This window comes from Lutra lutra, chromosome X (genome assembly GCF_902655055.1).
Source record: "Lutra lutra chromosome X, mLutLut1.2, whole genome shotgun sequence".
Classification (NCBI taxonomy): Eukaryota; Metazoa; Chordata; class Mammalia; order Carnivora; family Mustelidae; genus Lutra; species Lutra lutra.
This window is the reverse complement of record NC_062296.1, coordinates 27,844,666-27,861,731: the sequence shown is the minus strand read 5'-3', so window position 1 is coordinate 27,861,731 and position 17,066 is coordinate 27,844,666. Positions and strand designations below refer to the sequence as shown.

General features: G+C 44.0%; 1 protein-coding gene across 1 annotated transcript; it reads left to right on the top strand.

Moving 5' to 3' along the window:
* Positions 1-6,136: 6,136 nt before the first annotated feature.
* Positions 6,137-14,583, top strand: UBE2A (ubiquitin conjugating enzyme E2 A). Its single transcript, XM_047716200.1, has 6 exons — positions 6,137-6,384; positions 6,542-6,622; positions 7,051-7,076; positions 12,717-12,806; positions 13,970-14,058; positions 14,341-14,583. The coding sequence occupies exons 1-6, from the start codon at positions 6,341-6,343 to the stop codon at positions 14,467-14,469; spliced, it is 459 nt and encodes a 152-aa protein (XP_047572156.1). The 5' UTR covers positions 6,137-6,340; the 3' UTR covers positions 14,470-14,583.
* Positions 14,584-17,066: the final 2,483 nt, after the last annotated feature.

Below are 17,066 nucleotides of genomic sequence, written 5' to 3'. Positions count from 1 at the left end.
GGTTCAGGTCGTGATCCTAGGGTCCTGCGATCGAGCCCCAGATCGGGCTCTCTGCTCAGCAGGGAGCCTGCTTCCGTCTCTCTCTCTCTCTCTCTCTGCCTGCCTCTCTGCCTACTTGTGATCTCTGCCTGTCAAATAAATAAATAAATAATCTTTTTTAAAAATTATGTATTTGAGAGAGAGAAAGAATGAGCAGGAGGAGGAGCAGAGGGAGAAGAAGCAGCAGACTTCCCGCTGAGCAGGGAGCCAGACATGGGGCTCGATCCCAGGACCCTGAGATCATGACCTGAGCCAAAGTCAGAGGCTTAACAGACTGAGCCACCCAGGCGCCCCTAATAAGTGAGGTCTATGTTATTCCACACAGGCCAATTCTCCCATCACTTTAAACTCAGCATCGGCTCTTTGAGTAAAATAAAACTGAGCAGTATTGGTAACAACTGTCACCTCATTGAGAGCCAACGAAAATCATTTGAAATCATTTTCCCTGGTTTGTTTGTTTGTTTGTTTGTTTGTTTATTTATTTATTTGAGAAAGGGGGAGGGGCAGAGAGAAACTTAAGCAGACTCTGTGCTGAGTACGGCGCCAGACTCGGGGATCGATCTCACAACTCTGAAATCAAGGTCTGAGCTTAAACCGAGAGTCAAGTTGCTCTACCGACTGTGCCACCAGATGCCCCCGCTCTGTTTTCTTTCCCTTTTTTTTTTTAAATGATTGTTGGTGTTACTTCCAACGCCCTCAGCTCTTTGAGCCACTCTTCTTGCTGAAAGGTTAATAGCCTTTGAAAAGTTTATTTTCCCTGAACTCATTTCTTTGGCTTCGGCAATCAAACACGATTTAATTAACTCATGATCAGTAGATGGCTTTCCTTGCTTGGCTAACAAATGAACCACTCAGAAAATTACTGTGGCTGCAGCCTCATTTTCATATTTTTATTTTTGCAAAGGATTTTTGCTATGATAAAATATTGCATTTAAAACTTTCTAGTTTTTCTAACCACTGCTTTCCTGGGAGTCAGGAACATCTCAATGAGCACTTATTTTTGGTAATGTTGTCGTGTACTGGATTCTTTTAGCAACACTACAGGGTTATTGTGTAATAAACATAGGGCTTTGACATCTAACGTGATAACCAGGTAATCTACATTCCACTGTGCCTGAAAAGCATGACATTTGAAACCCTTTTTGTTTTCTTTTTCTGACACCATGGGTATGCACGTGTAATTAAAAAAAAACCCTGAAATGCCATAATCTGGTGATACACGTGGCATTCAACATGCTGTCGAGTTATAACCGCATCATGACGCCACATACAGTCTCTGTTACAGCTCCTCAACTCTGCTCCGGGAGCACAATAGCAGCCATAGACAATACATGCTTGAAATAACATGGCTGCAGGCACCTGGGTGACTCGGTTGATAAGCTTCTGCCTTCAGCTCAGGTCATGATCCCCAGATCGTGGGATTGAGTCCAGCATGGGACTCCCTAATCAGCAGGGAGCCTGCTTTTCCCTCTCCAGCTCCCATCGCTCGTGTTCCCTCTCTCGCTATCTCTGTCAAATAAAATCTTAGAAAAGAAATAGCATGGCTGGGGCACCTGGGTGGCTCAGTGGGTTGGGCCTCTGCTCAGGTCATGGTCTCAGAGTCCTGGGATCGAGCCCCGCATCGGGCTCTCTGCTCAGCGGGGAGCCTGTTCCCCGCCCCACCCCGCTCTCTGCCTGCTGCTCTGCCTACTTATGATCTCTCTCTCTCTGTGTGTCAAATAAATAAATAAAATCTTAAAAAAAAAAAAAGAAATAGCATGGCCGTGTCCCAGTGAAACTTTATTCAGGGATGTTGAAAATCTGAATTTCATATTATCCTCACATTACCCTCACACATGAAATATTATAAAATATTCTTCTTTTGATTTTTGCAACCATTTAAAAATATAGAAAATCACTTTGGGCTTGCAAGCCCTAGGAGAAAAGATGACAGGCTGGATTTGGTTGTGGTTTGCTGGTGGCTGCGGCCAGTTTGATTGAATTCCTATACCCGGGGTTGAAACCATGTCTATTCATTTTCTGTTGCTGCTGTAATGCGCTACCACAGTCTTAGTGGCTTAGGAAAACCCAAATTGATTATCTTACAGTTCTGGAGATGAGAAGTCCCAAATTAATCTTGCTGTTTTAAAGTCAGGATGTCAGCAGGGCTGGTTGCTCCTAGAAGCTCCAGGGGAAAACCCATTTTGCCCCATGCAGCATCTAGAAGCTACCAGCATCCCTTGGCTCCTTGGCTAGCGGCAGTATCACTCCAATCTCTGTTTTCATGGTCACATGAAGTTCTCTCTGAATTCAGACTTTCTTCCCTCTCCTAAGGACTCGTGTGATTACATCAGGCCCACTGGTTTTATCCTGGATTATCTCCCCATCTCTAGATTCTTTATTTAACTACATCGGTGAAGTCCCTTTTGCTGTTTAAGGCAATATATGCACAAATTCCAGAGATGAGGACAAGAAGATCCTGGGGAAGGTGCGCCTGCGTGATTCAGTCCACCTGCCACGGCTTTGTTCTTGATTCTGCAACTTAGCAGGTAGTGAAGTCTATGTTCACGGCCCTAATGTCCCCCCACTTATCTAAACTCCACTACATCTCTCTCCCTCTTTCTCTCCCTATAGCCTAGTCTATAGATGGAAAACAGACCACTACTGTTACCGCCAAGAATACACATTGTGACAACTGTTGTTTCCTATGAGCAATTAATTCTCTTGGCTTGTCTTCTGAGGCTACTGGAGTCAAGAAAGACCTTGTGGTTTTATACTCTGTTGTTTCTTGGTTGCCATTTGTACTGTTAGTGGTAGAAATGGGAATCAGAGGAAAATAAAATTCCTTGCCTTCTCTGGCTAACAGAAATACAAACTCACAGCCTCATAAGGCAGGAAATGATAGTTTATTCAGTCTCTCTCTCTCTCCCCGACCCAAAATAGTTCCGGAAAATCACAATCCAGTCTGCGTTTTGAAAGCCTCATGAATGAAATCCCACAGTTACCCTAGTCATGGATTCTTCCCCGACACTACGGTCCTCCCTTTTAGGAAAATTCTAAAGTCCTTCCCTGGGGATGGTTTGGAACTTTTTATCTCTCCGGCAGCTGCATTGCTAATATGCTTTTCTTTTCACTGAAAAGGGCTTCTATTCTGGACCCCTGCTTTTGGGGAGGGGCGTGGTGCTTGGCTGGGCACAGGGTATTTCTCCAAGACGTCAAGGTGAAAAGGGGATGGAAAGAATGCTTGGCCTGATGATGTTCTGGCCTGATAATCATCTGCTAGAGGACAATCTTCTGTCTTGCTGCTCACTGTGACAACACTGCTTCTGGTGAGGAATGTGGCGGCACAGTGTTTCTGCCGTGTGACTCCACTGTGCAGTCAAGGGCAAGCTCTCCCCATCCCCTGGTGCCACGGGGCTTCCAAACTGCTGTGGTTCGTGTCCCCGAGGTTTCTGGATTAGACAGTCAGAGAGCTACTCATGAGCTAGGGCAAAGGAATTTCAGAAAATCAACAAACCCACCACAAACTCAGCTACATCTCTGGCCTTCAGTGAGTCTCGGACACATTTGTCCAGCGGCAGGAGCTTCCTGTCCCAGCCCCTTCCCGGCTCTCCAGGATGGTAGATGCAGCTCCTCAGCCCCTATGTGAGCTAGACCTGGAAAACCTCCAAAAGCTGCTTTTCCAGCCTAAAGCCCTCCTCATCCTTGCGTTTGAGGGCATCTAACCAGCTTCTGTCCCCCTCACTTTTCCAAGCAGGGGTCTCATCATCCCCCTTTAGCACGTGCTCCTTCACGCCGTGGCCCTCGTAGAAACTGCTTGACTTCTCTCCCGGGGATGTCGCTCCCTGCTGTCACTTCTGTTAAAACAAAACTGAAACAGACCCATTCCAGGAAGCTTGTTCAAACCCTCACTAGACGGAGGGTTTCCTCTGCTGTGCGGCCCCTCGGCCTTTATGGATTCACACACCTCTGCTACATTTCTTGCTGCTGCGCTGGGAGGGAGAAGCTGAAGATCCCTGGCCAAGGATGTACACACACCTTCTCCCAATTATTCACTCAAACACTCATCTAGGTTCTGCTGTGAGAGAGTTTTGCAGATGTGATTAAGGGCCCAGATCAGATGATATTGGGGAGTGGGGGTTACCCAGGGTGGGCCTGACCTCATCAGATAAGCCCTTAAAGTGAACTGGGGTTTTCCTGAGGAAAGAGTCCAAGTGTGAGGAGGATTTCATGGGGGAGAAGTTCTCTGTTGCTGGCTTAAAAGTGGAGCAGGCCATGTGGCAAGGAATGTGGATGACCTCTAGGACCTGAGAATGGCCCCTGGCTGGCAGCCAGTGAGCAAATGGCGGGGAGGAGGTGGTTCAGTCCTTAGAACTGCAAGGCACTGAACTTGGCCTATAGCTTGTGGTCATTCCTTAAGTAGCAATGGCAAACAAAGGCACTTGCTTTTGTAGATTGAATGTGTGTATTAGCAGACTGCCAGTTACTGGATGAAAGGAAAAGGAGATTTTAAACTTACTTTTGTACCCCTGCCCACTACAGTGACAATGTGATGCTATTAGGGAGACTTGCCTTAACCCCGGATATGTTGGAGTCAATGGGAGCCAAAATCCTTGCCCATGAAAGTACCTGCTGTTAAGCAGCAGCTAGAATCACCCCCATTGTCAAGTGTCTCCTGCCTCCCACCTTAGAAACAAATTTAAGCAAATCTGATATCTTATGGACATCTTTGCTCAGATGTCTCAGCAGTCCCACGCACTCAGTAAGCTCCCAAACTTCCTATCCCCAAAGCACCCCCTTCTCCACTCTGTTCCCGAGTTCTGTTCATGGCACCTTCAAAGCCCTCATTATCTCGGGCTTAGAACTCCAGCTATTGTTGACTCCTTCCTCTCTCTTGCCTCCAAGTTCAATCTGTTGCCAAGTCCTCTCCATTCATCCCGCCCTCTCCATTTTTGTTGTCACTGCCTAGTTCAATGCTTCTCACCTAGACTACTCCAAGTGTCTCCTAGCTGCTCTCCTGGGACCCATCTCTGACTAGCAGGGCTCTAACTATCCACCACCTTCCAAGGAATCCGTTAGCTTGACGTTCCACCTCTCCATGACTTAACCCAAACTTACCTTTCTCATATTTTCAAAAATTCTTAAAAATGAGTGTTTTGTTTACCTTCTAAGTTATTTGGGGTTGACCTTTACAAATTATTCTTTAAAACTGTTATTGCTTTTGCAGGTCCACATACTAACTGTGACTCTTCTCTGCAACCTGCTGCTTTTTCCCGTGCGTCTTACCGTTACTTTTGCTTCAGACTGTCTGCCCTTCCAATTCTCCGCAGTCGGATATTCTCATACCTTGGACTCTTCCGAATATATAGTAGCCGCTTGGCTTGTTGAACTGCCAAGGGGAAATGTGGTTCCAGAGCCAAATTGTGAGTGCCCAGAGCTCAAACCTCATTGTGCTTGCCTTAAGTTCTCATTCCCTCCCCCAGGACACACACCACCATTTTATCCTGCTTGGGGGTGATCACTGGCCTAACATTGGGACCAGAATCCCGCACTCTCATCTCACAGACGAGGGACCCACAAGCTCCTTGTCGTAGCCAAGGCCGATTTATTCTTTTGATTTTCAGTGATTTGAACCAGTCACACACTCTCCTCCCTAGCCTCCCGGGTCCCTAGAGTTCCCGCTTCCCGAGAACCAGATGTGCCTCCACCCACTGTCTCCTCCTCCCTTCTACTTAGGGACTCCCATCCTTCTTCTCCCCACCACCACCCCGTACCCCCCGCCCGCCGTCCCCAGCGACGGTGCGCACTGTCATAAGTGATCTGATTTCCAAAAAAGAAAAAAAGAAAAAAAGGATAGAAAAAGAAAATAGGAAGAAGCCTCCCAGGGTTCGTCTTAGCCTGGGCAGGTGGAGACGGACCCCATTCCCGCACTAATTCCTAGTGAATTACAGGCTTCCGCCCGGTGGGCCGCGCGCCTCTCAGTCCCGCACGGGCCCGGCGCTCCCCGCCTCCCGCTGGGGTTTAATGACCTAAGCAACTTTCCCGGCCGCCCCCCCCCCCGCCCTGTCTTGGTACGGCCTGTCCGGCGTACGGCGTTCGGCGTTCCACTCCCCCCTTCTCCTTCCAGGTTGGTTCAGCCCCCGTCTACTCCGGGGTGGTGCTTAGTCGGCGCCAGACCGACCCTCGACTTCGGAGGGGCAGTGCCGTTCCTCTGGGCGCTCCCTCGGCGTCCGCTTCGGCTCCTTCAGCTTCCTCGGCCTCCTCAGCGTCCGCCGGGACCCGAGACCTCGGTGTATGCCCCACCCCTGACTCCGATAGAGATATGTCCACCCCGGCTCGGCGCCGCCTCATGAGGGACTTCAAGAGGTAAAGCGACGGGGACCGCCGAGGCCGGGGCGGGCGGGGAGGGGGGAGCTGCCAGGCGGGGCGCAGGGCGGGTCCCGGGGCGGGCCGGGGGCGGCGGGGGACGGCCCGGAGCGGACGCGGGTGCCGGACCGCGAGGCCCCTGTCTCTTCCCCTGAAGGTTGCAGGAGGATCCCCCGGCGGGAGTCAGCGGGGCTCCGTCCGAGAACAACATAATGGTTTGGAACGCGGTCATTTTCGGGTGAGTCTGCGTTACGGGGAGGTGGCGGGAGGTGGGGGGGGTACTGGAGCTGGCCCGGCCTGCCGTCGGGGACCGGCCCCCCCGGCGGGGACGGCAAGGCAAAGGGGGAATGTTTGGGTCCGCCTGGGCCTAGGCGCCTCCCCGGAGCCTGTGCCTCGATTAGCTCGGTTCCCGCTGCCAGGGGAACCGTTTGGGGTTCTGAGGGGGGCGGAGCGGGGAGTGGTGGCGGTTAGGCGAGGCGACCTGCGCCGGCGTTCGGAGCCCCAGACACCCATGTGTACTGGCTCTCGGACCCAGGAAGCGTGGTTTAGCAGAATTAGAGTTGGCAGAGCTGGGAATAGCGATGTGTCTTAAGGTGAACCCCTTAAGGGAGATGGGAGCCCCTGAAGCGGGAACTGACTCTCTCTCTCTCTCTCTCTGTGTTGCAGGCCTGAAGGGACCCCATTTGAGGATGGTAAGAGAGTTTCTTTACCCACCTTTCAGGAGCCTGAGCATCTGGGGGAGAGGGTTCCCAGTCAACCTGGAAGTGCCTCCTACTTAAGAATCCGCTTCTCCCTAGCCTCTGCCTGCTACAGGCTTCAGTGGACTCCCATATGTGGCAGGTGGTTCTGGCCATTGTCCACTTGACTAGAACTGCACCCTTTTTCTTGCTTCTTTAAAAAAGAGAAAATGGGTAAGGCGATCACTTTTTAGAAGGAGCGTCATAGCACTGATGTTAAGGATTCTTGAGGTTTGGGCTGTGATCCTGCTCGGTTCAGCACCCTGTCAAGTTACTGACTTAGTACCAACCCAGCCACTTTCTGATAGACTCAGAGATCCTAGAGACCACCTAGTTCAGAGTTCTACCGCAGGGGCAGGAACTGTGTTCAGCAGGTGCTTAACGTGTATCTGTTAGTAGTTGGATGGGTGCGAGAGAGTCGCTTGCATAGATCTGGTTTCTACAATCTGGTGTTGACTGCCTGTCAGTCTCATGGCTCTAAGATGGTCTTTAATGGCACCTTTAATGGCCAGCTTGACTATAACATTGTTTCTTATTTTTAAATGAGTTTTCGGTGTGCTTTTATCAAGACTTTATGGTCAGTATTCTCAAAGCAGCTTCAGAATTGAGAAGAACCTTAATGTACTGTCTTGACAAGTTCTAGCCTACTCGAAGGTAGTATGTGTACCTATAGGTACAGGATTTTTAATGGATTTAAGCTTGACTTTTAAAAACACGTTACTTGCTTTTTAAGTTTTTTTTAAACTTTCTATTTTGAGACAATTACAGATTTGTGTGTGGTTATAATTAATAATAATACAGAGACACCTTGTATACCTTTCACCCATTCCCCCACCCCTTTGGTAACATCTTGAATGACTGTACTACAATATCACAACCAGGAAATTGACACTGATACAGTTTTATGTGCATTCAGTTGTGTGCATGTGTGTATAGTTGTTTTTGGAACGCTTAATACATTTAAAACACAATTAAAAGTATTTGAACTACTGATCGACATCTTTAATATTTGAGGTATTTGAAAAGAAAAGCATCTTTGTTACTTTTTTCAATGACCATCTTTCTTTACTCACTTAATGTTTGATACACACACACGCACGCACGCACACACCTGCACACACACAAACACACACATACATAGAACTCAGTTTGGGGGGCAGGGAACAAAAACACTTCTGCAAAGTACTTAGTATATACCTATATTGCCGAGTCGGATTGCTTTCTGCTGTTGCTGGTCTGCAAGGTGCGATGAGGGAGGGCAGTGTCAGCCAACTCTCCAATTTGTCTCAAATACTCAGATTTCCCTAGGAGACTGTGGACAGTCACCTGAATACTTTCAGCTTCCTCCCTGTCTCCGCCCCCTGGGTAAATGTCACTGCTCTTCAGTGCTGCAATAAAAAGAAAGGAGTGCAGCAAGGAGTGATGCTAAAGGCATACCACTTTGGTGCAGTAAATCATTTGAACTGATCCGTGGCAAGAGCTAGCTCGACTTCATTTCCTTCTCCTAGATCGGTGCTAGTTCTTTATGCCGAAGCATTGTGTGCAGATTAACTGTGTATTTGCTTTAGCTCTGGCAGGCTTTATTTTCATTGGCTTCTTCTTTTCCTCCTGACTTCACTTAGACAGCTTTATGCCGGGCACAGCTTTATTAAGACTGCATTGCTTTGCTGGAGGATTGGCTACTTAAATATTTCAAGGGTGCTTCACTCATTTTAAGTGGTATGAATTGAGAAGGTACTTAAGGAATCCATTATCTACCTGAATCTTCCCCGTTGACATCACTGGTTCTATTTTTGATGATGCATGTCTTCATACCGGTATTGCTGAAAGGAACTACTCAAGCTAAATGACAATACCCTTCTCTGATTCATTCTCTTGAACAGTCTGCTGTCCATGGATACTTCCTCAGGTGTCTAGAACATAGGCTGTGGCTCCCCAAAAAATTTTGACCATTTTTTAATACCCTTTATTTACAGTTAGGGAATTTACTAGAAAAGACTGACTAGGAACAAGTGGCGTAATTGATTTTGCTATTTCCAATATATTACCTCAGTCAACAGCCCCAAAACTACTTTTGCTGTTTCCTTGTAAATCATTTGTGGTGGACATTTCTGGAACAGCCAGGCCCCAGTTAAAGAGATGAAGACTTGAGAAAAGGAACTCTTGAGGGCATTTTGATTTAACTTTACACACATAAAGTAAGAGGAAAATGTTCTCAAGAACTTACACTACCACACAAAACACTGGGGGGCAATTCTTCCTCATCAAAATATCTTGGCATGTATGCTGAATACAAAGACTGTGGAATAAAGTATTCTCCATCACATCATCTAAAAATTGTCAATACACACAGTATGATACTAGTATTTGCTTTTTGTAAGAGTTTGGTTGTAAGTCTTTTTAAAAATTACTTAAAAACCACTGGGGGTGTTCTTAAGGTAAATACATTCTATGAAGAGTATTTGGGTTATTATCTAAAAAACCAGAATTTCCATTCATCAAAGAAATTTTGTTTAGGTGCACATACTTTGTTTTCTCCTCCGGGGTCACAAGCTGGTGGCCAAATGGCAGAAAACACGCAGATGTTTTCTTTGGCTGACACAGTATTTTCAAAAATTTGAATTTGTGAATGTCTTTAGCAGAACATATACTCTCTGATCCAACCATATCGCTCCCTATCGCCATACCGTTGCCATTGAACACATGTACTTTTCCCAGTCCCCTGTTTAGATGGATTAATTGATACTTTCCTTATGATGTTTTGGCCTCCTCAGGAAGATGAACAAAAGCAGTACAGATTGTGTGTACAATGGCGAGGCTTAAGTCTTCCATTATTTTAAAGCCTAACCTAAATATCCAGAGGATAAGCACTATTCTCAATTGCATGATATTCTAAGACTTTAAATTTCCTTAACGTTTGTTTTGGATCTCAGAAATTGCATTGAGGCTTGTATTAAAAAGGTTCCAATAGTATAATGTGGCTAAAAGTGTGAACTGTTCCCTTTTAAATACGTATTTGCAATAAGATTTGGGGTAAGTTCCTAATTTATATTCAGGTAGACATAAGCAGGTTGTTTCGCTTCTCAAGATAGTAAGCGAGCTGTTTGAAAAGACTTGATTAACTTATTTGGTAGCTAGTGTTAAATTTCTGGGCAAGTATTAGGTAGAAAGTTCAAGTCAAGGGTTTTGAGAGCCACCAGCCTACATACTCAACTTGAATTCAGCTGTGAGCATTTCATGTAGGTCAGAAAGAAAGTAATATTTAATATTTAAACTCATTAATTGTATATTTCTTACTGATAGTCAAGTTGGGATGTTTGGTCTTCGCCTCCTTCAGTTGGGTCTAGGGATGTGAAATGTTGGAATTATTATAGCTACCATATTTATGGAACACCTTTTTTTTTAAAGATTTTATTTATTTCACAAAAAGAGACACAGAGAGGGAACACAGGCAGGGGCAGTGGGAGAGGGAGAAAGCAGGCTTTCCGCCGAGCAGGGATCCCGATATGGGGCTCGATTCCAGGACCCAGGGATCATGACCTGAGCCAAAGGCAGACGCCCAGCGACTGAGCCACCCAGGCGCCCCTGTAGAGTGCTTACTTTGTGTCACTGTGCACATGTCACTCATTTAAACCTCACAATGTAATGTGGTAGGTATTATCATTAACCCCATTTTACAGATGAGGAACTTGAGGTTCAGTCAGGTCAGGTGGCTTCCTCAAGGTCTCATAACTAGGTCTGACTGCAAGGCTGCGCTCTTCTCTGCTATGCTCTACCGTTTCCACTTAGGCCTGTCTTGTGTTGCTTTACCGCTCTTGGACATCATATTTAATGATGGTCTTAATTTAAAGTACCTGGGACCTAGTACCTGTGTGCTATTAAATCTGTCCACTTTTAGAGCAATTCCATGATGAGAAATCTCTTACCTATAATTTAATCAGATTTCAACATTGAGCCAAATGTGTTTATACTTGAGATGCATAAGGAAGCTCAAAGTTAACACTCATTTGCACTTTTTCCTGCGTATCATAATATCAGTGGTACTGAAAAGGAAGAACCTCAAAGGTAGGAAGATTTATGACCAGGTGGTAATAAGGTAAAGTAGGTTCTCATAGACTACAGCATGTTTCTCCATTCCAAAATATTTCACTTTTTGCCCTTAGTGTTAATATACGATATCTTCAGATCTGGCTTTCACACAGTTTATGGAGTAACAGTAGTTTGGGGAATATGTCTCTGTGCTGCACTCTAAATTATTCTGAAACTTTGGAACAAAGGTTCATCATACTTGGGACAACTCTGTTAGCAGATTGTTTTCTGTGAGTTTACTGGTAGGAGACAAACTTTGGCATTGTTATGTAAGGGATCTAGCAATTGAGTGTAGTCTTTTTATCTTTTGTGGTGATAAACCTATTGGTGGAAGGAGGAAATTGCCTACTCTGAAGGAACCACTAACAAAGTATGCTCGACTTGAAGTGTGGTCTGAGGTATTAGAATGAATTTATAAACGGACCAGAGTAATACAGTGGAACATTCATTACCTTATACCAGACAGTGATTCCTTAAGTTTACCTGAAGAGATTTCAGTCAGGAAAAAACAATTGCCCAATTGTTTTCTTGGATTTGTTAAACCCAATTTAAAAAATATTTTGAAGGAAACAGTCTCCCTAAATCAGAACATCCTGCAATTCTTGAATGAGATCCATTTTGTTCATTCCTTATAAATAAGTCTATAACCTAGTATATGTCAGGGCCTCCTGCTACCTGAGGTGACACATATTCAGAGAAAATGAATTCATTTCAATAGTAGCCTAAACAAACATCATGAGAAAGATAAATTTGCTGGAGACATGAATGCAATCTGATGTGATTTTTAAATCATTTCTGCATTAATTCCCTCCACTAGTGTGAATAATTGAGTTGATTTTATAGTGAAGTACCTTGTGAGTCATACTTAAGGATTTTTGAGAGAGACTATAACCTTTTTCCTGGCTTACATTCAATTATGTTTTCATTATAGAGTTGCTATTATATGAAAAGGAGCCAGTGAACGCTTTTATAGTTATTCCCTTCCGTTGTTAAAGATAATTTGGTTATCGATTTGTATTTCTAGCATTGATATTGGAACCTGTGTACTCTTGTTCTCTCTAGCCCGTGTCAGAATCACTGGAGAGTTTAAGATGGCGGCTGGTTAAAATAGGCCTTTGAGGTCTCAGTCTTCTGAGGCAAGAGCGCCAAATTTAGGCTCTATAGTTTCTTGCGATTTTAAGGATATCTTCAAAATGGTCAGTTGCTAAAGTTATCCTGTAGGCAGTACTTTTGAGTTTAAGACGACTGTATTTTTAAGTTTGGGGGAGAATGATGGCAAAACAAAAAAACAAATCCCCTTTGGGTGGTGGTTCTTACACTATCTGTCTATTTTTAGAGCAGTTCCCAGAGATCTTACCTTGTCTCTTACCTGGCCTTTCTTTCCTCTCTACCCTACATCTGCATTATTTCATTTAGTACTGGAAAAAATGTCATGTAGCATTAAAAAGAAAGTACCACTGAACAAAGCAATAAATCTGTTTCTTAAACCTTTCTTTCTAACTACAGGAACATTTAAGCTTACAATAGAATTCACCGAAGAATATCCAAATAAGCCACCTACGGTTAGATTTGTCTCTAAGATGTTTCATCCAAATGGCAAGTATCACTTTTAATGCACTGGTTTTTTTAAAGATTTTATTTATTTATTTGACAGACAGAGATTACAAGTAGGCAGAGAGGCAGGCAGAGAGAGAGGAGGAAGCAGGCTTCCCGCTGAGCAGAGAGCCCGATGCTCACGACCTGAGCCGAAGGCAGAGGCTTTAACTCACGGAACCACCCAGGTGCCCTGTTAATGCACTGTTTTAAACTACATGGTAAATTACGGGTGGTGCTCCACGTTTTTTAGGTGTTTGTCCCTAGTACCTGAGTGTGTGTTTAGGCCTCTTGCCGTTTCCTGAAAACAGCTTGTTCATGATGGTCCGTTGCGGTCCTGATCTCTAGTCCTAGAACGGGAGCAGTGAAGGTACTCTGCCTTGGCTTGGTGTCTGCGAGCCTCCTGGTTTTGATGGCCTTTATCATTTACTTATTACCCCAAAATAAGGACGCTCTTGGTGTTCCCTTTTGATGTTGGATTGGGGTAGTCTTGTGTTGTGACTATTTTCACAACATCTAGAACTATTTATTCAAAACAATAGTTTTCAACTTTAGATGCAGATCAAAATTGCCGTGGAACACTTTAAAAATAGAGATTCCCTGGCCCTGCTCCAGATCTACTGAATAGGAGATTCTGTGGCTGAGGGCTCCTGTGTTTTGGAAAAGCAGCATGGGTGATTCTGATGTACATTCTGCTTTTTTGGCTAGTAGTAAGCCTAGAACAGCTTGCTTTTTTATTCAGGTTAATAAAGTATTTTCTGGGATATCAGATATTTTTATCTTCATGCCGAAATGAGACCTTGTGAACTCTGAGCTATCTTTTGTTATTTCAGAAAAACAGAGTTTGCAAATTTTGTGGAATAAATTTCCCACTTGTCTGGATGGCTGGGGACCCTGTTGGAAAACGTGTATGATTTCCTGGTTAATAGGGCAGTCTTTTCAGAAGAAAGAGCACTAAATAGCTTCTAGTTTTATATCAATTATAGTTGACATTCTTTGATTATTTCACTAGAAATGATTAGGACGCTTCTTAGGAAGATAATGGAGAAGCAGTTTGGGAATCTTTTTAAACCTCACAAAGTATTCTTGACTATGTTTGTTTTGACTGTGTTGTTAAAAATGGGAATGGTTTTACTACGTTTAACATACCTCCGCTGTGCTCTTAGTCTATGCAGATGGTAGTATATGTCTGGACATACTTCAGAACCGCTGGAGTCCAACCTATGATGTGTCTTCCATTTTAACATCCATACAGGTGAATCTTCCTTGATGTGACTAACTGTGGCCTTTGATATGTTTTATTAGTACTTGAATTGTTTCTGAAAGTCCTAACTTAAGGTGAAAGGTAGGTCATTAAGACCCTCGCCCCCAGAAAACATGTATTTGCCTAGCTACTAGCAGATTAATGTTACTTTGATTAGTATGCTAAGAGATCAACTTTTAGTTGTTACTGAGGACAATTCAGTTGAATGATATAGATATATATATAATTTTTTTTTGCATTGAGGAACTGACCTTTTACAAATTGTCTCTATAGTCTCTATTGGATGAACCCAATCCCAATAGTCCAGCAAACAGCCAGGCTGCTCAGCTGTACCAGGAGAACAAGCGGGAATATGAGAAACGTGTTTCTGCAATAGTAGAACAGAGCTGGCGTGACTGTTGACCCGGGTGCAGCAAAAGAAGAGGCCGGTCATAAGAAAAATATATATTGATGTGTTTGTCACCTTCCTATTCCTCAGTGTCATTACATTACTTTATTAAAAGCAAAATAGCTGTCGTGCTGTTTCCATCTTCCCTTGCCGAGCTCTTCCTACCCCTTCTCCCCTCTCCTTGAACATCAGAAAACACCCTCTACGAGATCAAATGTACTGTACCTGGGTTACGTGCGGAAATTACTAATGCCTCACCCCTCTTCTGTCGTCTCATCTCCAGCTTTAGGGGTGGTATTGCGTTACTGTACTCCACACTAAGCTTTTAAAGTGAATTGTTGTACAAGTGGTGCTTATGCATAGCTTGATGGCCGGGATGTTATTTTTAACAAAAGGATTGCTAAAGCGTTTCATCCTGGCTGGTCCTTTACTTGCATTGGATTTAGAAGTGAAAGTTTGGAATACGGCCTCTGAAAAACGGGAGCAAATCCACATAAACACCCATTCTAAAAGAGCAATGGAAGCTAAAAATGCTATAATACCAAGATCAAGCCAAAATGAATTACAAGACGGTTTTGTTTTTTGGTTTTTTTTTTTACTGGTACCAAGGGAAAAATCAAAGGACTCAGCCAAAGGAACATGGCAATAATTGTAACTGACACACCCTCTCCTTGAAGGATACTCCCTGGGCTCACCCATGCTAAGTTTCAGAATACTGAAGTCTTCGGGGTCTTTGCTTTTTAAAGAGGTGTGGGAGCAGAGGAATGGAAATAATCATTCATTTTTAAGCTAGGGAAGGTGGGAGATCCTTTAATCTTTAAGGGAGCAAGTGCCACCCTAGATAAACTTGTAATCCCCCATCATTTTTTTAGAGTTTTAATTAACCCAAGGAAGGGAGCATATCTATGGCAAACCATTTTCCACTCAAATCCTGAGTTAATGCTGCATGCTTTAGTTTCGTCTTCCCTTTCAGTTTTATAAGAACCTCGAAGTCACGTTTGTGATCTTTCTTTGGCTATTTATACTTTAGATAGACCGTACCTTTAAGTAGCAGTGTGGGACAAAGCTTGTACATGTTTTGTCTAATGTTCCATTGTCACCTTTTGTGCATTTGTCACTCTTCTAAATCTAACTTTTGCACAAGTAACCCATGTAAAAAATGTACATTTTTCAAAACTTGTAAATAAAAATAACCTTAAAATTTTGTAGTCAAGGTATAATTATATTTTAGCTCACTATGAACTTTTAGTATTAACTTACTGGAATCTCATATCTACTCACTTTCCCCCTTGAAATAAACATGGTAAAAGAAAAATACGCTGGGAGAGGAAAAAGAGTTGATATTGTTGGAGGGGACCTTCTTTCTTGTCCTAAGTGTTAATGCTTTGTTCTTTTTTTAATGTTTTAACAAGAATGTAAAACTGTTAAATAGAACAAAGTTCCCTCAGCACATAGTATGGTCAATCAAGTGTGTGTTGGGAAGGGGGGTGATAGACAAACCTGGGTATTTACCAGTGCCCCCAGGGACCAAGATCTGCCTTGTTGATCCTGACATTCCACCTCTTTAAAAGCCCTAGCTTGGGGCGCCTGGGTGGCTCAGTGGGTTGAGCCTCTGCCTTCAGCTTGGGTCATGATCTCAGGGTCCTGGGATCGAGTCCTGCGTCGGGCTCTCTGCTCAGCAGGGATCCTGCTTCTCCCCCATCTCTCTCTACTTGTGATCTCTCTCTGTCAAATAATATCTTTTAAAAAAAATTTTTAAGAAGCCCTAGCTTAAAAGCAATTAGTACCAAACTATTATAAAATGGCATTTTAACTCCCCAGTTTGGGAGTACAGGTATCCTCAATCTTGTTTCAACAAAATTGCTTTCTTCTGGGGAAGAACTGGTCTCATTTTAAAGAGCCAGGAACAGTGACTGTAGAAAAACGCTTGCCTCTTGTCTGGGGTAGGGGGCTAAATGAAATTAAACTAAGTCTTTATATGGGGCACCTGGGGAGCTCAGGTCATGATCTCCAGTTCCTGGGATGGAGCCCCACATCGGGCTCTCTGCTCAGTGGGGAGTCTGCTTCTCCCTCTCCCTCTGTGCATTCTTCATGAGGTATGTACTATATTCATCCTTTAAGACATGGCCCCTAAAGGAACCCCAGTGCGGCAGAGTTCGTTCAATGCACGTACTGGTTGACCCCCACCTAGGAGCATCAACCTTAAATGTGCTTCACACTTTCCCTTAAGTCCATTTCTGCTTCAGAGTAGAACAACATTAAATTGGTCTTTATTTGGTAGATTAGTTTTACCTTAACTTTTTCATCCTACTGTGGCTGGGTACCTTAAATAGTGACACTATTAGTCACACTTTAAAAAATTAAGGTGAGATCTATAACGGGCAGATTTAATTTTTGCTTTTTACACGCCTCCTGAGAAACACCATCTTTTCCATTGGATTATCCATGTATCCTTTACAACAGCTGATCTCTAAAAGCATCATGTCCACGGTCAAAGGCACTACACAAACCAAACATTTAATGCTAATTTGCCTTTTTTTCTTTACAATGTTTGTTTGTTTGTTTGTTTTAACAAATGCCACAGGCTGCCCGCATATAATTAGAACAGTAA